At 51.2% G+C, this 20,814-nt stretch overlaps 1 protein-coding gene across 38 annotated transcripts in view; it reads left to right on the forward strand.

Annotated features, from left to right (window-relative positions):
* Positions 1–8,749, forward strand: part of MYO18A (myosin XVIIIA) — a 136,038-nt gene extending 127,289 nt beyond the window's left edge. For 30 of the 38 annotated variants that reach the window (XM_063798795.1, XM_063798794.1, XM_063798793.1 and 27 more), the window contains 2 exons: positions 1,275–2,548; positions 7,357–8,749. In XM_063798795.1, coding sequence (XP_063654865.1) covers positions 1,275–2,544 — 1,270 coding nt within the window. In that variant the 3' untranslated portion in view covers positions 2,545–2,548; positions 7,357–8,749. Of the gene's footprint in view, positions 1–1,274; positions 2,549–4,999; positions 5,250–5,945; positions 6,801–7,356 lie in introns of those variants that run through there. The other 8 variants (XM_063798808.1, XM_063798809.1, XM_063798818.1 and 5 more) reach the window with 4 other exon arrangements.
* The last annotated feature ends 12,065 nt before the right edge of the window (positions 8,750–20,814 follow it).

Here is a 20,814-nt window from a genome sequence, read left to right on the forward strand (position 1 = left end):
GCCACAAGGAATGGACAAGTAGCGCCTGGATCCCATGAGGGCAGGCCTGTGTCTCTTGTCTGGCATTTGTGACTGCGGCCCGGGCATGCTCCTGGCATGTGCATGGGCACAGGAAGTTTCTTCTTAGCCAGGGCTGCATCGCCCTTATTTTTTCCAGGGAATGTTTTCCCATTAGGCTCCAGGCTTTGGTTTGATGTAAGTTAAATGTCACCTCCACTTATTCATTCAACAAATGTTGATCAAGCTTCCTGATAGTTCAGACCCTTGGAATCAAAACTGGGATGGGGCACAGGGGACTCTTAATCCCACAGCCCTGGCCAGCTCTGGATCTCTGACGTCTTACCGTGAATAGCAGCAGAAGAGGCACCAGTTCCACTGATTCTTGACCCAGTTACAGGCACATTTCTGTCTTTTTCTGCCCATTCTCTCCTTCCTCTAATCTCTTCACTGCCCCCACTTCTTTCCTCCTAATACCCATCCACTGGGGGAATGTACTCCCCTGTTTTCTAGCCAGTCATAGTCCTCTGATCATACAGACAGCTACCCCTGGAATCCAGAGCTTCCCCTTGCCCATCTCTTTCCTACTGGCCAGTGTGGCAGCAGGGAGAAAGAAGAGCCCTCGCTCCCCCCTCACCCCCCACAAAGCCATATCCCTGCTCCCCCCACAACATAGAATCCCAACCCCCTGATCAAGCCCATCCTGATCCTCCAGGACACACCCTTCCTCATCCTCTCCCAGAGACAGCAGGTAGACTGGGTAGAAAAAGTAACATCTCTCCCTCCCTTCTCCAGCTCCCCCAAGGCCCCTTCCCCAAGCCTGGCCCCTCACCAGAAGCACCCAGCAGCCCCCTCTAATTGGTTTAATTTATTCGGCCAAACAACATTTTGTTATTGCAGATAATGCCGGCTTCCCCGCCCCACTGCCGTGGTTCACCACGGCATGGCACGAGGCTCCAGGTAGTTGACAATGAAATAAATTGAACTAAACGTTTAGAGGGGGAAAAGTGATGAAATAGAACAATAGTCTAATTTACATGACATTCTCCATGAAGCTATTTTCACTGACGCAAATTATTTTGCTTCATTTCCTCCGATGCTCTCACCACCACTTTGCCAGGGCTGCTGCCGTTTTCTCCTCCTTTCGCCTCCCTCCCCCTGTGTCTTTATTCTCTGAGTTTAATACTTGTTCCTCTCTCTCTCTCAACCTCCCTCTCTCCCTGCTGCCCTCATCCACGTCTGGTTCTCGCATCCTCCCTCGGAACGGCCCTCAACAGCCTCTCTAAGGAGGCCCCGGGGGTGGAGGAGAGGCCGTCCTCGGTGGTGAGCTCCCTGAGCTATCGGAAGCGGCTCACCCTAAAGGACTCCATCGGGGGCACCGGGGACGCGGATTCGCTCTTCACCTCCCTGAGTGAGCGGGCGGCCTCCCCCGAGAGGCCCCCTAGGAAGGCCCATGTGGGCCCCAGGGAGGAGCCATGCCCAGGCAGGAAGTCCGAGGAGCCGGAGGAGTGCGGCTCCGTCCGCTCGGGGACCGGGGGGCGCGCTGGCCGGGGGCCGCAGAAGCGGTGGGGCTCCGACTTCAGCCGGGCCTCCACCGTCTCTGCACCGGTCAGCCGGGCCTCCTCGGCCACGCGGCGGGGCTCTGGCGAGGACAGGGCTGGCTCTTCCCTGAGTTTCTCGCTGTCGGGCTCGCCCGGTTCCCGCCGCAGCACCTCCCGGCTCGACAGCCTCTCCAGGACACTCAGCCCTTCCCTGAGCCGGGCCTCTGGCCTAGGCCGGGAGAGCCCTGATTCTCGCCTGTCCCTGGGCCGGAGCTGCCTAGAGGAGTGGGATGATGGAGCCAGTATGGCCCTGAGCGAGGCCTGCTCGCAGTACAGCCACCCGTCGCTGGCCCGCAGTCTGTCGGTGCCACCCCGGCCACGCAGCTCTGCCTCGGCAGTGGATGAGCCTCCCAGCTCCAGCGTCCGCTCCGTCAGCCGTCACTCCTACCTGGACCCAGACCTGGAGGCTGCCATCAACGAGGTCTTGAGCTACAAGCCTGTTCCATTCCAGCGGAGCAGCCTGGAGCCCGACTCCGAGGAGGATGACAGGAAGAGCATCCAAAGTGCCCGGAGCGCCCAACTGGACCCCCCGGAGCGAGCTGCCAGCATCCGCCGCTCCGCCTCTGCTGCTGATGTGTCCCGGTCCCGCAGCGGCCGGAAGAGCCGGAGCCGGCGAAGGAGCAGAAGGAGCAGCTCCAGCTCCAGCTCCAGCTCCGGCTCCGAAGCTTCCTCAGAGCACAAGAGGCGGAAGAAGGGGCGCTCTCGGAAGAGCAAGAAGTCCAAGTCGAGAAGAAAGAGAACGGAGACGGAGTCTGAGTCCTCCTCGTCGTCATCCAGCGGCTCGACCGTCTCCAGCCACAGCCGCTCCAGTGTGAAGAAGGGCCCAGCTGCAGAAAGTGAAGAAACTGGGCAGACGCACCGGCCGTCAAGGAAGGAGGAAAAGAAGCGCAAGAAAGAGGTGGACAGCCTGATGATGCGGTACCTGTACCGGCCCGAGAGCGACTAGCGCAGTAGGTGGCACCTGGCCTGGGTTCAGCATGGCGTGTCCCACCCTGTGTGAACTAACGTCCTCCCTGCCCCTCAGGCCGCCACCTTAGGGCCCACCCGCACTCCTCTCGGGCATGCCTGGCCTCGGAGAGCCTCCTGGCTGCCTTGATGAGCAGGGGCCAGCCAAGCTGGTCAGTCATCCTGAGCCCTGAGCCCTGTCAGCCGAACTCGCTGGTGATGTCATAGCTCCCACTTACAAGTCCTGACCCTGAACCAGGGACTGTCCTTCATACCTTCCACACTTTAGTCACTATCCCTCACAGTAACTCCGTAACAAAGTCTGATTAGCTCTGTTTCATAGAAGATGAAGCTGAGGCTTGGAGAGGTTAAGTCACTTGCCATGTGGTCACGCACAGCTGGGAAGGGTTGTTGCCAGGGTCTGAATGGGGTCTGCCCAACTCCAGCACTCTTGCCCTTACCCACTCCTCCAGGCAGCCAGTGCAGAGCACATGGGCAACATGTTTACTGTGTGTGCCCAGCAGCACCCATTCAGGAGCTTTCATTCATGGCGCCAACAGGCTGGGGCCAGGAAAGGTCCCAAGCTGATACCCCAGCTGTGGTTGGTGCACATCAGTGGCCCTAAGCTATTATTGGGCCTTTTGCTTAGCTCTCCCTCCCCTACCCTGCCCCCACAAAGCTACCTTCCTCTCTGGCATAGATCTCAAGCCTAGGAGTACAAGGCTCCCAGGGCTACAGCCCACACAGCACCACACCCTACAGCAGACCCAGGAGATGCCTGACTCCCTCCCCAGCCCTCCCACCAAAGGCCCACACATGGGCGTCACCTTGGTTCTACTCATCTTGTAAAGTTCTAATGAATAGAAATTAGCAACTGCTGAGTGACAGCCTCCCCCTGGCTCTCCTGCCTCCCCCAGCTCTTCTCCCTGTGGGGAGGGAGATCTAGCAGTTAGGCCCTTTATGCCCACACCCCCACCATGGAAGAAGGGCAGAGCCTGACTCATTGGAATCCCATTGTTGCCAGTTTCCCTGGTGGGTGGTGACATTTTAGATCACCCTGCTTATGTGAAGCTGTTTTTGGCATGCTGCCCTCCCAGGGCAAGCTTGCTGCTTCCCAGAAGGTATGTCCCCCGAGTGCAGCCCCTGGGGCACAGACATTTGTCTCCCAGATGCATGAACTAACACACCTGTCGCATGCTTGTGCTGTGGAGCGGCTGGACACCTAGGCTGACTTTGAATGGATTATACCAAATGGACTGATGTAAGACCTTTTAAGGAATGGAGCAAGTGGAATGGCTCAGCCCTGCTCTGTCACTTCCCCCATGCAGCAGATGGTTACTGGGTGCTCTGGGAGGAACAGGAAGCATCTCTGTTGTACCAAGGAACCAGTGTTGGCTCCATAGTAAGACAAGAGTCAGCCGAGCATAGTTATTCACACCTGTAATCCCAGCACTTTGGGAGGCTGAGGCAGACAGATCACCTGAGGTTAGGAGTTGAGACCAGCCTGGCCAAGATGGTGAAACCCCGTCTCTACTAAAAGTACAAACATTAGCTGGGCGTGGTGGCGCATGCCTATAGTCCCAGCTACGTGGGAGGCAGAGGCAGGAGAATCGCTTGAACCCGGGAGGCTCGGAGGTTGCAATGAACCGAGATCGCACCACTGCACTCCAGCCTGGGCCACAGAGCGAGACTCCATCTCAAAAAACATATATATATATATGAGTCAATATTTGATCAGGCATCTCAGCCTTCCTCTTAGCAGCCCTGCTAAGTGCCCCACACCCCTAGGGCAGGAAGTCAGCTGATGGACCTGGGAGAGGGGTTTGGAAAGCAAAGAGGGCCAGGCCTTGTTGCACACTGCGCCTCTACCCCCAGATGGACATGGGCCTAAAGCTGGGCCATCCCACACTGACTGGCACCTGGCAGATTTCAGACCCCAAAGCCCTCAGCCCACCATCACCCTTGACCCCACAACCAGCAATAACAAAAAGACCAAAAGCCTGTTTCTTCCACCAGCCACCAGCGCAGTTCCTCTTTTCCACCAGGAAAGCTGGAGTAGTCCTGACGCCATATATACCACCCGCTCCAAGGAGGATTGGATTCACTGTTGGTAGAGTGGCATCAAGCCAGAACCTAGCCAACCAACACGGAGCCAGAAGGAGAAGGCCAGGGGAGGGAGGACCTCAGTGGTGCTCAGCATCAACTGGCTTTGGGGTGGGGGCATGGGATGGAGCAGTCACTTAGCTTCCCATCTGGTGATGAGGACCAGCAAGAATTTGCAACAGGAACGCAGCTTCCATAGCAAAGTCAAGGGGGAGGGGAGCTGCCGCCCTGGGCTTGCCTGGCAGGAATTAGCTTATGTACCAAATTGTTTGTGACAGTGCTGAGCAGGAGACACTGGCTTGTGAGGAGGAAGGCTTTTTTAAACAATTTGGTTAAAATGTTCAAATTGCCAGCTCTGACTCTTGCCCTGGAGAGGAGGGCAGCGGCCTGCTGTTGACTCCCTGATGGCTGGAGCAGTGGAAGCCACTAAGAATGGCTAAAGATCACCCAAGCTACGGGCAAGGGCAATCTCGTGGGTCCGCAGCCCAAGGCAGAGAGAGACATGGAGTTTACCACCTCCCCGGCAGCTCCTGCTACTGCCCAGCGTCTTGATGAAACAGTATGGAAACACGGCTGTCATTTATCCAGGTGTCTGCCTAGCAGGTACAGGAATGTGGGCTTGGGGACTGGAGCCCCCACCTTAAAAAGAGGTGAGGCAATGGAAAGGACCAGAGGGGCCCTGATTCAGCAATTTACAGTGCCTTGGAGCTCGCCAGCAGCACCTCATTTGCATCTGGATTCCAGCCCTGGCATCTGCCTCGCCCCCCTCTGCTCACAAAGTAACCCCACTGTCTTTCCACGAAGCCAGGCACTCCTTAGCCTAACGGCAGACCCTAGCCCTGAGTGCCCAGAAATTCTATGTAAAGAATGAGAACCAAACCAGGCTCCCACTAATTTAGAATTCAAACAACCCCAAAGCTAAAATAACCCCAATTTTTTTCTATGTTGCATAGTCATCAGTGAGCTTTATAATTTTGTCCTAGAAACCCCCCCAGAGTCCCTAAGTGCCTTTGGCCTATCAAAGTAAGACTCATTTATGTTCAGTCTAGTTTGTGTTAAATGTGTTTTGTGCTATCCTGATTCCTTTAAAAATGGTAATTCATTCATGAGAAATACGATAACTATTAACCAGACTGCCCCATTCCTGAACCATTTTGCATAATTGAACATGTATTCTATCAGCCTTTTCCTTTCCCCCAGGGATAGAGACCGACCTTTCTTTACATAACCCCTGGGCACTTGCCCAAGCCAGCAGGAGAATTCAGGTTTGGTCTTTTTTTTTTTTTTTTTTTATCTCAGGTCAACCAATCGAGTGGCGGGGTGAAGTCGTCCAAAGTCTTTGAGGTCTAAGAGTCCCAGATTCAAGTTTACATACTGGCTGTGTGGCCTTGGGGAAGATCCTTTCATCTCTTTGGACTGGCTTCCTCGTAATATTTGATAGGGTTATTGTGAAGAGTAAGACAGCCTATCTCACATGCCTAGGCCGTGTCTTACACATAGGAGTACTCAGTGACCAAATCTTGCCCTCTGCATCTCTCACTGCCACCTTGGGAAAAGCTAAGGTGGTTCTTGCTGCAGAACGTTGACTCCTCCTATTTTGGTTTGGGGATAGAACTTTAAAAGGGCTAGTAAACAAAGGTCCCTTTTCAGCTTAAGTCAGAATTATAGGCAGCAGGGAACATGGAACTCCTGCTTGCCCAAGTTGGAACTCTAGGATCTGGAGGCAGGGCTGCAGCTCCAGGGACCACGCCGAGTGTGGGGCATCAGTAGGAGAGGAGCCACACTGGGCTGTGTTTTCTCCAGTGGTGTTGAAACGAGAGTGCACTTGAACTGACGGAGGCAGTGGAGGCAGGAGGAGTACGGGAAAGGTGGCCCCAAGGCTTTGGGAGAAAGAAAAGAGAAGGTGAATGGAGCTGTGAGATGAGGTCCCCTCTTCCCTGTTCAGTGCTGTGATCCTGCTCCATCCGGGGGGAAGAGGCCTCTTCACATCTGGGATAGCTGGAGGCCTCCAGAGCCAGAGGCCTGATGAAGACTCTGAGTTATGTTATTGTACCAAGAAAGGGGCTTTTCCCCTTGGGCCATCCTAAAACAGGTCTTCCCAGCCTCTCCTTCCTGAGCCTCCATTTCTTGTTAGTAGATGATGGCATGGTCAAAGGTGAAAATTCTCACAGGCCTCAGGGAGCCATCATTAGGGGAAAGGGTTCAGATCTGGGAGTATTTGACAGGGAAAGCGCCTCCTCCTCAGAAGGAATCTTTTTAGGAATCACTCGCCTAAGAGAGCCCCTACCCTAGACAAGTTGTGCTCACCAGACCTCCAGTCTCCAAGCCAATGTGGTTCACGGACTGCCTGCTTCAGAGCCTTCTGGGGAAGGACTGAAAATGCAGAATTGCTGGGTTGTACCCAAAAGCCAGCGATTCAAGGTTTCTAAGAGGAAGGGCCCAGGAACCTGCATCAGATTCTTATGCACGCTTGAGTCCGAGACTCACTGCTCTCAGCATCCCTTTCCTCGGAGCTTTAAAAGCTTCCAGAGTCTCCTTCCTCTTAGCACTTTGAGTATCTTCTAAGTAAGCCAAGGAAGGTTTTTACTTAACAATGTTTGGCTTTTGGGGAGTGCTCTGACGCAGCTTTGTGGGCCTCCAGAACCAAAGGCGTGGGTGCTTAATGGTAGGAGTGTCATTTGTCCCTAACCTTATTCCTCGGTCCCTGCAGCCCCACCAGCTACTGGAAGTCCCTTGCCCCTGATCGGTCAGATGATGAGCACGACCCTCTCGACAACACCTCCAGACCCCGATACTCCCACAGCTATCTGAGTGACAGCGACACAGAGGCCAAGCTGACGGAGACTAACGCATAGCCCAGGGGAGTGGTTGGCAGCCCTCTCACCCCAGGGCCTGTGGCTGCCTGGGCGCCTCTCCCAGGAAGTGGTGGGGCACCAGTCTCCCCCACCCGACTGCTGATCTGCATGGGAAACACCCTGACCTTCTGTCAGGGGGACTTTCCAGGCTATGGGTGTCTGATGTCTCCACGTGGAAGAGGTGGGGGAAAGAGGAGTTTCTGAAGAGAACTTTTTGCTCCTCTGTCTCAAAATGCCAGACTCTTGGCTTCTACCCTGGGTCACCGTGGGCAGTGGCAGGTGGCCTGGCACTGCATGGAGCCAGCACGTTGACCTCCCTCTCAGCTCCCTGCTCAGGAACGGTGGACAGGTTGCCTACTGGGACACTCTAGGTTGCGGGTCCATGGGGAGGATTGGGGGAGGAGAAGCAGTGCCTTCCCTCTCGTGTGGGGTGGGGGCTCTCTCTTCTTGGTGCCTGCTGTCTTTCTACTTTTTAATTTAAATACCCAACCTCTCCATCACAGCTGCATCCCTGAGAGTGGGAGGGGGCTGCAGTGGTAGCTGGGGCTCCCAAGAACGACTCAGGAATGTCATCTCCATCTTCACCCTTCAGAGAGCAGTCCTTTCTCTGTGCAGCTGGAGACGCTGGTGAGGAGAGCCGGGTCCAGGTTCTTAAGAATGAGGTGCGGAGGGGCTCTCCGGTGCTGCTGGGCTGGGTTGAGCAAGCCTACGCAGACAAGTGTGTGTGTGGACCATCCGCACCTCCAGCCCCCACCCCACCCTCTTTGTCTCAGCGTGTTATGTGCAATGACCTATTTAAGATAAACCCATTCCAACTACAGCAGTTCAGGGCTGATCCAAGCACTGCCTCCCTCCTGCTCTGTCCAGGTGGTCTGGACCATAAACTCAACTTGAGAGGGAAGGCTTGGGGTTGAGGACTTGTGATCAGAAAAACTGAAGATGGAAGTTTTGGCCAGTGCTCATTAGACATGAGTCCTCACTCTGTGTCCTGAGCCCGTGTCATTCTTCTTCCAACCTCCCTGCCCCCACACACTTATCCCAGACACAACACCATGTGGTCTGGAGGTCCCAGCCCCCACCCTAAAAAGGTTATCCCTGAGAACTCCACCAGACTTGGGAGCCCAAGTGCAGTGCCTGGTGCTGCTCCCATCTGCCGCCCCCCTTCTCTCCTGCAATTGGTTTGTACTCACTGGGCTGTGCTCTCCCCTGTTTACCCGATGTATGGAAATAAAGGCCCTTTTCCTCCTGGCTGCGCCAGTTTTCCTGCCTGTTCCTTCAGGCTCAGGCAAAGTCCGGATTGGTCCTGGGGGTGGTGGGCAGAGGCAGGATTCTGATGGGGACCGCGAGGGCATCACCCTGGTCTCTGGCCTGCTCCCCAAAGTGTCAGACCAGTGCCACTTAAAGAGCCTAGGCAGCTCATTTTGGGGCAGGCAGAGGTAGTGGAATGAGGGGATTGGCCAAGGAAGACACAAGCCCCACCTTTTATGTGAAGAGCCTAGGGACTGTGATTCAGGTTAGCAAGGGTGGCAGAGACTCCAAGCCTCATCCTCCCTAGCCTCCACAAGGGAATGTTGAGGTCCCTCTGATTGTTAAATCTCACCAATTACAGAGATTCTCTTCTCTTCCTCCTTCCGTCCCTCCCTCCCTCTCCCTCTTCCCCTCTCTCTCTCTCTCTCTTTCATTCTCTTTCTTTTTGGATTCAAGCCCTTCTCATTAGAACATTTTTTAAAAGCTTAATTTTAGCCATTTCAAAGGTGACTTTTTGATCAAAACTTGGCAGAACTAGCTCGGGCCCACAGGGCAATGTGAATAGGTTGGGAGTGCTGTCTCTGCCCTGCTCGGTCCCTGTCTTCATGCCCTACTCCATGCTTTGTTCCTTCATTGACAGCTAAGAGGCAGCTCATGCAGAAAGGCAAGAAACAAATGACACCCCTCCTCCTCTTCTACCTTCTACCTTCTCATTCTGTAGTGTGGCCAGTTATAATCCCTGAATGAATAAAGTAGTTTGGACAGATGGGTGGGAAAAGATAGCAAACAGCCCAAGTGCCGAGGCTCTGATAATGTCAGCCATCCAGAAAGAGTCCAAAAGGGAAGAAGGGAGAAAAGTCTCCCCCAAAATGAATGGGACAGAGTGTGAAGTGGATCCGTCTCGAACAGAGACTGCCCCCTCCATTGCCCCACGATAGAACAGAGAAGAGGATAGAGACAATAGTAAAAGGGAAGTTACTTTTTGTCTTTTGGAGACAGAGTCTTGCTATGTCGCCCAAGCTGGAATGCAGTGGCATGATCTCAGCTCACTGCAACCTCTACCTCCCGAGGTTCAAGCGATTGTCCTGCCTAAACCCTCCAAGTAGCTGGGACTTAACAGACGTGTACCACCACGCCTGGCTAATTATTGTATTTTTAATAGAGACGGGGTTTCGCCATGTTGAGCAGGCTGGTCTCGAACTTCTGACCTCAAGTTATCTGCCTGCCTCGCCTCCCAAAGTGCTAGGATTATAGGCGTGAGCCACTGTGCCTGGCCTAAGTTACTTTTTTTTACAAAAAAAAAAAAAAAAAAAAAAAGGCTGCTAGCTTATGTTCAGTTCTGTCACTCTCATCTTTTATTCCTGTTTTCACATAGCGTGGTACATTTTCTGTTTCTACTAGGAACTAGTGTGACAAACTCCCTGCCACCTTTAGATGAATTCCCAAATCTGTTCACTCATACTGAGTCAAGCCTCTGGCTAACTGGAAACTCCAACATCAACCTCCAATAACCCGGCCTGGGGTAAAAAGCTTTGTTCAAGTCAGAAAACATATTCATTTGCTTAACAGTTGAGAAATATTTCATGACTGCCTGCTGTGCCTAGGCCCCATTCTGGGTGCTGGCGATGGATAAGTTCCCTTCCTTCATAAAGTGGAGGAAGGTAGACACAAAATACATGCTGCACCTGCTAGTATGCATAAGCTTACAGTGGGTAGAGAGGAACACATCATAGTATCCATCCTCCAGGGTTTTGCGGACGAGGGCTGGAGCAGACCCATGTGGAAATAATTACGTAAGACCTAACAAGGATGAAGAGGTTGCTTTGGACATACCATGGAGGGAGATGCTCTCTTTGGCGGGAAGGATTGGGAAAGCCTCTAAAAGGAGCTGCTATTTTGACCAGGGCTTGAAAATAGCACTTCCACAGGTACAGTTGCTGGGAAAGGCATATTGAGAAGAAGAAGAGTTTAAGTAAAGGTCCTGGGGCAGGGAAAGAGAGGTGGTGGTAGAACATGCCACAGGCTGGCTGTGCATTGTCACATGACCAGTGCTTCTCCAAGTTTCAGTTGAGAAGGAGACAATTCCCTTGGCCCCAGAGGAGTCCAGGAGCCTTTAGGGCCACCAAAGCCCATCTTTATTTTGGGTGTACCTTGAAGGCTCTGCTGTTGACCTTACCTGTACGCTCATGGTACCTCTGGTCCCTAAGATGTTGCAGAAGGCAAATCTGGCCCTTTGCCAGGCTCAAAGCCAGCCTGCTAGATCCTCCTCTATAACTGCAGATCCCCGGGATTGCTCTGACTCCTGAATAAGCATGGGCGGGAACCAGTGCCCCTGTGGGACTCCCCATGGTGCCCAGTCTGTGCCCAGAAAAGACAGTGGCAGGCAGTGACCCCTAAATGGTCTTCTTTTGTCTTTGTGTCTCCTTGGCAGATTATCCCAGTTGTCCTTCCCCCATCCTCCACCCCCTTGCCTGGTGGCACAGACACTTAGCGATTTGCTCCTTAATTGTCCCCCAGCTAGGCTGCGCAGATGCCGCTCTTTAATCTCTCCTGATAAATGAATCGCGCCGCTCCTTTAATCATATGTTCATATCCAAGCCAATTTGAATCAATTTGGCAGGGAGCGTGTTGCCAGAGATGCCATGACTGCTGTTTCTTCCCCAGGGCCCTGGAGCCAGAGCGGCTGCTGTCCTTGCCCTCAGCAAAGAGCCCAGGAGGCCCATCCAGGGAAAGGGTCGCCTACCTGAATAGTGGGGACTTTTCAAAGTCATCTAATTCATTCCTGACCTCCAAGCAGGCCGTGTGGGACTGGAGGGAGATGGATTCCCAAAGGCCTCGGAAGTGGGAGGGGGATGAGTCCCTAGCCTGCCTTGGTCACTGAATGAAGGGCCCCATTATCATCCCTGGGAGAAAGTACTGCCTTAAATCTAACCCTAATCCCTTCTGTTCCCTGTTCATTTCCACTGCACCGGTTCTCTGGGAAGCTGGAACACTTCGTCACCTTTTATATAGCAACACATTCCAGACAAGTCTATGATAATTTGTCCTTGCCTGCTTCTACTGGTGGCCACCCTGACTCCTTCCATCTTCCCCTAGGACATATTTTCTAAAACCTCCAGCCTGGTGGGCAGTCCGACACGTTCGGTAATGTACCAAGCTCTGCCGCCTTTCAGGCTGCTGCCTTTTCACCTCCAGAGTGGTGCCCCCCTGCAGTAATGAAAACAAAGCAAAAATAGACAAAACCTGCCAAACTGAGTTCTTCTGCGTCTAGCACTGCGACCTTGGAGAAGGGGCTTAACCTGTCAGGCCTCAGTTTCCCCATCTGTGAAACAAGGTAGTATTGCTGGCAAGAACCTTCTGGCTTCTAAATTCAGAGCTCCTTACCACAGCCAAAAGAATCTCCCACGCCCTCCCCCTTCATCCCCCCTAGTGAGGGACTGACAGTTGATGCCAGTGGGGCTTCGAGATCCGGGTGCTGCGGAAGAAACGTTGTGCATGGTCTGTTGGGAGTTAGTTTCCATTCAGACACTCGGTTGAACCTCGAGGTCCTCTCATTTCCTCTTCTTCCCTAGCCCGCTCTGCCAGTCCAGGCTTGTGCCCTACCATTCACTGGGAAACCGAGAGCTCATTAGCATATTCATATATATTTGCATATCCACTTTTCTTTGGCACACGTGGCCCTCTGGTCCCGCCCCTGCCTGGAGGTTCTTTACGCACTTCCCAGAAGCCACTCCCCTTAAAAGAAATGGGTTTTCAAGCCGCCGATGGGCAGCCCATCTGTGTTGCCCTTTTAATGATTACAGCGGCATTAGGACCGGTCTACTCTCCGAGCAACCCGGAAATAATGTTTCCCGCCCTTTTAAGGGCCCTTGGAACTCTGGCCTGAGCTGAGGCCCAGAGTCAGTGACTGGGACTGACAGGCCCCTTCCTACCCTGTCAGTAGTGAGAGGAGGGTAATAAGAGCAATAATTGGCTGGGTGCGGTGGCTTACACCTGTAATCCCAGTACTTTTGGGAGGCCCAGGAGGGTGGATCACCTGAGGTCAGGAGTTCGAGACCAGCCAGGCCAACATGGTGAAACCCCATCTCAACTAAAAACAATACAAAAATTAGCCGTGCGTGGTGGCAGGCACCTGTAATCCCAGCTATTTGGGGGGCTGAGGCAGGAGAATCGCTTGAACCCGGGAGGCAGAGGTTGCAGTGAGCCAAGATCGTGCCATTGCACTCTGGCCTGGGGGACAAGAGAGAGATTTCATCTCAAAAAAAAAAAAAAAAAGGACTAACAACAGTTCCCATTTGTTGAGCACTTACTATGATGACCCCAGCGCTTAAGCACTTTGCCCTACAAAATCTCATTTCACCTCCATCACAACTCTGTGAAGACGTCATCCTGGAAAGAAAACTGAGGCTGAGGGGTGATGTCATCTTTCTAAGCAGAGTCCTCAACTTGCTTCCAGCAGCTGGCCAGGCGTCTCCTAACTATTCTGGCCTTGGCAGAGGATGCAGTGAGAGGCAAGAAAGCAAAGAATCACTACCATGGTCCTCATCTCAAATCGCGTGTGCTTGGCATTCGCCAAGTCCTGGCCTCAGAAAGGAAACGCTTCTTGGCAATTTGGGGGGAAAATATCTACTTCACATTTGCGTCGCTCTTCACAATTTTCAGAGCATCCCCCATATATTATCACATTTTCACTTCACTCCCACTGTGCCAGCAATATGAATAACAGTTCCACATCGCTCAGAATGCATATTTTAAGCTATATTCACTTCAGTCTAATTTCATTACAGTACAACAACAATCCAGACCATTCCCTGCTATTTGATCTGGGAGGAAAGATTTCCAGAGCAGTAGCCATTTTGGAGTTAACAAGGATGCTGGATGTGTTTAGAAGGAATTGTACAGAGAAATTGAGTCTTCTGTAGTGTGAGCCCCAGAGATGGGTCATAAACATAAGGGAGATTCCAAAAAGAGTGTGTGCTTTGCGACTGAAGTCAGTCACATAAATCCCCCAGTGGAATACTTATATGTGCAGATAGAATTTGCTGTAGATATCAAAAGTCAGCTATGACAGTTTTACAAAAAAAGAAAATTCAAAAAGGATATTACGTTTTGACACTATCCAGCCAAATTATATTTGAAGTGGCTTAAGAGTCAAAGAGTTTCCACATTTTAATAAATTTTTATATGTTTTGTGCCACATCTATGATCTGACTAGATTAGGAAAAGCAGCAAATGGATTTGGGAAAGAGAGGACACTAGGGAATTTGAAAATGGAAATTAAAACAAAAAGGAGTTAAAGCTGAGGTGGGTGGATCACCTGGAGTCAGGAGTTCGAGACCAGCCTGGCCAAGATGGTGAAACCCCCTCTCTACTAAAAATACAAAAATTAGGCCGGGCACGGTGGCTCACGCCTGTAATCCCAGCACTTTGGGAGGCTGAGGCGGGTGGATCATGAGGTCAGGAGATCAAGACCATCCTGGCTAACACGATGAAACCCCATCTCTACTAAAAAAATACAAAAAATTAGCCAGGCGTGGTGGTGGGTGCCTGTAGTCCCAGCTACTCGGGAGGCTGAGGCAGGAGAATGGCATGAACCCAGGAGGCGGAGCTTGCAGTGAGCAGAGATCTGAGCCACTGCACTCCAGCCTGGGCGACAGAGCAAGACTCCGTCTCAAAAAAAAAAAAAAAAAAAAAAATTAGCTGGGCGTGTTGGCGGGAACATGTAATCCCAGCTACTCGGGAGGCTGAGGCAGGAGAATCACTTGAAGGTGGAGTTTGCAGTGAGATGAGATCATGCCATTGCACTCCAGCCTGGGTGACGGGTGAGACTCTGTCTCAAAAAGAAAAAAAGGAGTTTAAAAAAATCTCTGTATGGGGAAGATATAGCCAATAGCTTCCGAAACATTAGGACTTTGAAAGACCGGTGAGTGACAGGCAGCCAGGCAAATATAAAATTGTATGTGATGAAAGAGGTCTCATGGCTCATCTTAACCCTGGGGCCTGGCATCAACTGCAGGTTGGCACCCTTGCTTGAGGACTGCTGGGGGACTACTGTCCAAGGAAGAGTGACCCTAGTGAGTGCACTCCCTGGAAGGTTCTGCCCTGGAAGCACAGGTCTCATGGCCTGCCTTTGTGGGTTCCGGAGAACATCTGTGGGAGCTACTGTTTCTGGTGGAAACATACTCAGCCACTGGGCAGGTTTTAATAGTAGAAAGGAGCTTCTGCTCCCAGGAACCGACAAAATAAGCCTAGAGAACCAACTAGAAAGTGAGGCAGTCTTACAGCTCTGTTAATGGGTTCCTAAGGTTACATATAGACATGACAAAAGTAGGAGGGAAAACACAGATCAATAAATAAATATTAGAAGGGACCTCTGAAAACTGTAAGTAGTTTTACCTGGGGATGTGGGGTTATAGATGAAGTGGCTGTGCTTTCAATACCAAGTTTTCATACAATTTTTAAAAGTCAGTACAGATGTGTGTAGCAACACCAAAGAAGGCCCCAAATTGTCATATTAGCATGATTATAAGAATCACTTCTTTCCCAACATTTCATATACAGAAATCATAGCAGGCGGGTGGGCGGGAGGGGGTAAACCGTGTGGCAAATCTGCTTAGAAACTGCTTAGATCCCTTGCTCAGGGAAAGCCATTCTTAAAGCAGCAGGCTTCTCTTGGCATGGCTGAGAGGGAAGCTGGAAGAGGAACAGATTGGAGGGTGGAACATGAACAGGGTATTTAGGGGAGGCGAGCAGCGCAGATGAGACAAGAGCATCTAGATCAAGCCCTCCCATGCAGCTGAGAGCCCTGCAGGTGATCGGTTTAGGTGAGGCTGTTTTTGTTAAAGGGACTGGCAGTGGGGTTGGGATGAGGAGGAGCCAAGAGTTGAGAAGGTCATTTAGGACATTTGTGTCATAGTGATATACTTTTTTTTTTTTTTTAAGATCTGCAAGGTGGGGACATGGCTCAGTGGCCAGACTTTGTGCCTGGCTGGTAGATTTGTGCTTCTAATACATGGTTCCATCTAAGAAGGTGTAGCCCCTTAGGGAAGTATTGTTGCTGACTTGAGTGACCAGTGAGTTTCTCTGAGAAATTGGAAAATGTGGGATCCCTAGTAAAAGGGAAGCCCGGGGGTTGAGGCATCCTGGCAGGTCTGGGAGGAGCAAGTCCCCTGGGGTGTGGGTGTGATCTCCCTCTCCCTCCCCACCCCTACTCCTTGCTCCCCAGTAGAAATCAGCTACAAATCTCAGCTTGTTGGGAACAGATGGCCTTGGCTGACGAATAAACCACCGCAGGCTGCTCCACCTGTTCTCGGGCTGGAATAATCAGCTCGAGACAAACATCAGCGCTGAAATAACTCATGGCAGCGGGTGATGCGCAGGCACTGATCTCAAAAATCTCTTAAGCAGCCCCCCTCCAACTCTCCCCTCCCCAGCCCCTAGAGGCCATGGGGGAAGGTAATGGAGCACAGAAGACAGATAGAGCCCCAAACTGAGCAGGAGGCCGGAGCTAGTAGTGCCACCAGCGGAAATGGGTGGAGGACAGGGCTGAGATGTGCAGCAGGGTGGGGGCATCCACTTCAGTGGCGCAGGAAATTATTTCTCAGGAGCATGTGGAGAACATGGGCATTCCTGTATTGGTCCATGGGCCAAGGCTGAGGAGACTCAACTAGTCCAGGATGGTAGATACCTAAGCATTTAGGATTCATTTGATTTGTTCATTGAAGGAGTGATGTGCAAGTAGGGTCAATCTACCAGGGAATCTCTCAGCAGCTCACACAGTTCTGGCAGCAACCACTGGGGTCTTCTCCCGCTCCCTCTGTCGATGGGTGTCTGGGTGCCCACAGTTGTACAGATTTGCGTTCAGCCTCCCCCGATCCCCGAAGAAGTCAGCTGGGCTAACGTTCCCTGGCACTAGCAGATGAGCCCATGGGAGGAGTGACAGTGCAGGGAAGCAGTGGTGATGGGCAGTGGGGGATGTCAACTGAGATGGGGGTCTGAATCCCTGTGGAGCTGGTCAGGAGAGGGCAGGGAGACAGAGAAGAAGCTGATTGTTTGCATTGGTTGCCTCAGTCAGCCGGCACCCTCAGTCTGGCCTCCAGGCCTGGTACACAAAACATGGGAACTCCAGAGGCTGTGTGGGCTTACAGTGAAGCAGCTTGCAGAGCCCTCCAAACCCCAAGTTGCATCTCTAAGTGCCAGTTATTCTTTCCCCAAGTGGCCCTGTGCTGCCCAGGGCCCAGGACATTGGAGACTGAGCCCTCCCCTCTTATTTAGGGTCCTGCAAACCTGTTCTCCTCCAAGCTGGTTCTGCCCGCAGAGTTGCCGAGGTGGCACTTGTCCTTCTAAGTGGCTGGCTCTGAGGTTCTCACCCCTGGCTGTTTTGGTTTATATACAAAAAGTTTTAAAATAATAGTATAATGAATGAACCTGTTGATATGGTTTGGCTGTGTCCCCACCCAAATCTCATCTTGAATTGTAGTTCCCATAATCCCCTTGTGTTGTGGGAGGGACCTGGTGGGAGGTAATTGAATCATGGGTGCAGTTACCCCCACGCTGTTCTTGTGATAGTGAGTGAGTTCTCAAGAGATCTGATGGTTTTGTAAGGGGCTTTTCCACTCTTCGCTCTGCACTCATTCGCTCTCCTGCAGCCCTGTGAAGAGATGCCTTCCATCATGATCGTAAGTTTCCTGAGGCCTTCCCCAGTCATGCGGAACTGAGTCAATTAAATCTTTCTTTATAAATTACCCAGTCTCGGATATTTCTTCATAGCAGTGTGAGACTGGACTAATACACCTGTTTACCCATCAAGCAGCTTCAACAGTTATCACACCTCAGGACGCTGAGATGGGGGGATTCCTTGAGCCCAGGAGCTCAAATTCAGCCTGGGAAACATAGTGAAACTCCTGTATCTTAAAAAATATATATAATTTAAAATTTTTTTTTTTTGAGACGGAGTCTCATTCTGTTGCCCAGGCTGGAGCACAGTGGCACAATCTCAGCTCTCTACAGCCTCCGCCTCCCAGGTTCAAGTGATTCTCCTGCCTCAGCCTCCTGAGTAGCTGGGATTACAAGCGCATGCCACCACGCCCAGCTAATTTTTGTATTTTTTTTAGTTGAGACGGGGTTTCACCATGTTGGCCAGGCTGGTCTCAAACTCCTGACTGCAGGCGATCCACCCGCCTCGGCCTCCCAAAGTGCTGGGGTTACAGGCTTGAGCCCACCGCACCTGGCCTTAATTTAATTTAAAATAAGAATAATTAAAACAGTTATCAACAGGGAATCTTGCTTTGTTGGCAACGCTGCCCACTTCCCCATTCTCTTCACTGTATTATTTTGAAGCTGACAGACATGATGTCATTTCACCAGGAAATAGTTTAGTATTCCTCAAAGAAAAGAAAATGAGGCCAGGCACGGTGACTTACATCTGTAATCTCAACAGTTTGGAAGACCAAGGCAAGCAGATCACTTGAGCCCAGGAGTTTGAGACCAGCCTGGGCAACATAGGGAGACTCCATCTCTACAAAAAATAAAAATAATTAGCTAGGTTGAGGTAGAAGGATCACTTGAGCCTGGGAGGTCAGGGCTGCAGTGACCTGTGATAGCACCATTGCACTTCAGCACTTCAGCCTGGGCAACAGAGTGAGAGGATGTCTCGAAAAGAAAAAAGAAAAGAGAAGAAAAGAAAAGGAAAGGAAAGGAAAATGACTTTTTTTTTTTTTAGATGGAGTCTCGCTCTGTCGCCAGGCTGGAGTGCAGTGGCATGATCTCAGCTCACTGCAACCTCTGCCTCCCGGGTTCAAGTGAGCCTCCTGCCTCAGCCTCCTAAGTATCTGGGACTATAGGCGTGTGCCACCATGCCCAGCTAATTCTTTGTATTTTTTAGTAGTAACGGGGTCTCACCATGTTGGCCATGATAGTCTCCATCTCTTGACCTCGTGATCCGCTCCCCTCAGCCTCCCAAAGTGCTGGGATTACAGGCATGAGCCACTGCACCTAGCCAACTTTTTTCTTTTTTTTAAATAGAGACAAGATCTTGCTCTTTTGTCCTGGCTGGAGGGCAATGGCATGATCATAGCTCACTGCAGCCTCAAACGCCTGGCCTCAAGTGATCCTCCCACCTTGGCCACACAAAGCACTGGGATTACAGATATGCGACATCACACCCAGCCAGAAAATGACTCTTTAAAAAACATAATCACAATACTCTTATCACACCTAAAAAATGATCAATAATTCCTTAACACAAAACATCCAGTCAATGTTTAAACTTCCCTGATTTTATTATATAGTTTTGTTATGTATTTTATAACATATATTTTAAAATTGGTCTGTTTAAACTAGGATCCAAATAAAATTGAAGAGCTTTTTAAAAAATATGGTGCCTAGGGCCTTCTCCCTTGGCGATTCTAATTTAAATGGTCTTGGGTGGGTCCCAAGCATCATCTTTTTTAAAGCTCCCCAGGTGGTTATAATGTGCAGCCAGGGTTGAGAAATGCTCTGCCTTTCCCCCTACCAGCTTCCGGCCAACTCTTCCATGTTCATGCCATTAAATACTTCTCCCCGTTTCTGACCAGCTGATCAGGCAGCTCCCAGAGCCGCTCCGATCAGGTGAGGGCTGCCCATCTTCTCCAGGTTCCTCTTTCAAGGTGGGTGCTAACTCCCTGTGGATACAGCATTCCCTTTCCCTACAGATTCTCATACCATGTACATCTGTTCCTATTTCTTTCTCCCCTAATATACCTGGTGCGTGTTCCTGCCTTACAAGCGTAGCAGATTTTTTTTTTTTTTTTTTTTTTTTTTTTTTTTTGCGTGAAAATAGCAAAATTCCTGCCTCAGGAAAAAGTGAGAACTTCCCTGGGGGCTGTACTCACTTGGCTGCTCCAACGCCTCAGTGCTGTGCTGGAGCTGAGCACGGGGCCTGCTGGGGGCCTTGGCAGCAGTTGTAAGGGAGCCCGGGGATTCGAGTGGGACTTGAACCCGGCACATATCGGAGAATCTAAGAAACTTTTCTCTCCTGAAGATGCTGGCCCCAGGAGCATTTTGGAGAGTGATGCCCACGTCCTTAGCTCTGTGCCTCTGCTCGCAGCTGTGAGCCTCCCTTCCCACGGCTGCTGTTTCCATTCTCCAGCCCCCGACCCCTTCACTCCACTTGCCTTTTGGACTTGTTCCTCTCTCCCATGCCACCCCCATTCCATGTCTCACTGAATGTTGGTGAAACAAATCTAGTCTAAAATAATGAGCAATCAACTACCCCGATGCTTGAGGGCAGGCTGGGCAGGGGCTGGGGGAAGGGGTAGGAGCTGAATCATTTATAAAGCTGAATAAAGATGCAGATGAGCAGTGCTAACTAGGAACCCCAGAGCTGGGCTTATTCATTATTCAAAGTTATGTAAATGTCATAGGTCCTGCCTGTTAGAATCCCACCCCTTGTCTCTGTGGCTCCTTCAGGGCTGACAGATCCAGCCCACCTTGGGCCTCCCCCATTCTCCCTAACCCAGGTGCCTGCATTAGCCCCGCCTTAGGCCCAGATATTTATTTCAGACCCTACCCCCAGGGTAATAAAAATCTTAGACCCCCCTTTCTAGCCAGCAGTCATCCAGAAGTTTTGAGGGGAGGCCCTGGCCTTCAGACGAGCCTCTACAGGCCCAAATAGCAGAGCTTCTAATTTTTTAAGATTTCCAAGGAAAGAATATAAGTATGCTCATCTACATGTTTTAGTATCTCATGAATCTACCTAATGGGATGGATTTCCTGAAGTCTAACTTTAATCCCTCTTGCTGCTCTAACAGCCCACCACTTAAAAAACCAAATTCTCTTTCATCACTCTTCTGAGAAGAAAATGCAGGCTTGGAGTTACTTTGTAGCCGACTGTCTCCAGACTGACTCGGCCATGTTGTCTCCTTTGACCTTTCTAGATAGTTGACCCTCCTTCCCGGGTACACTCACATTCCTTAAGCTCTTAAACCCATTCTGGGATGCCAAACTCTGCTGGGGTCTAAACTGGTACTGAGGATAGTATACACCTCCTCCTCTCCCCACCACGATCCCTGACTGGTACCCCACGA

This window comes from Pan troglodytes, chromosome 19 (genome assembly GCF_028858775.2).
Source record: "Pan troglodytes isolate AG18354 chromosome 19, NHGRI_mPanTro3-v2.0_pri, whole genome shotgun sequence".
Lineage (NCBI taxonomy): Eukaryota > Metazoa > Chordata > Mammalia > Primates > Hominidae > Pan > Pan troglodytes.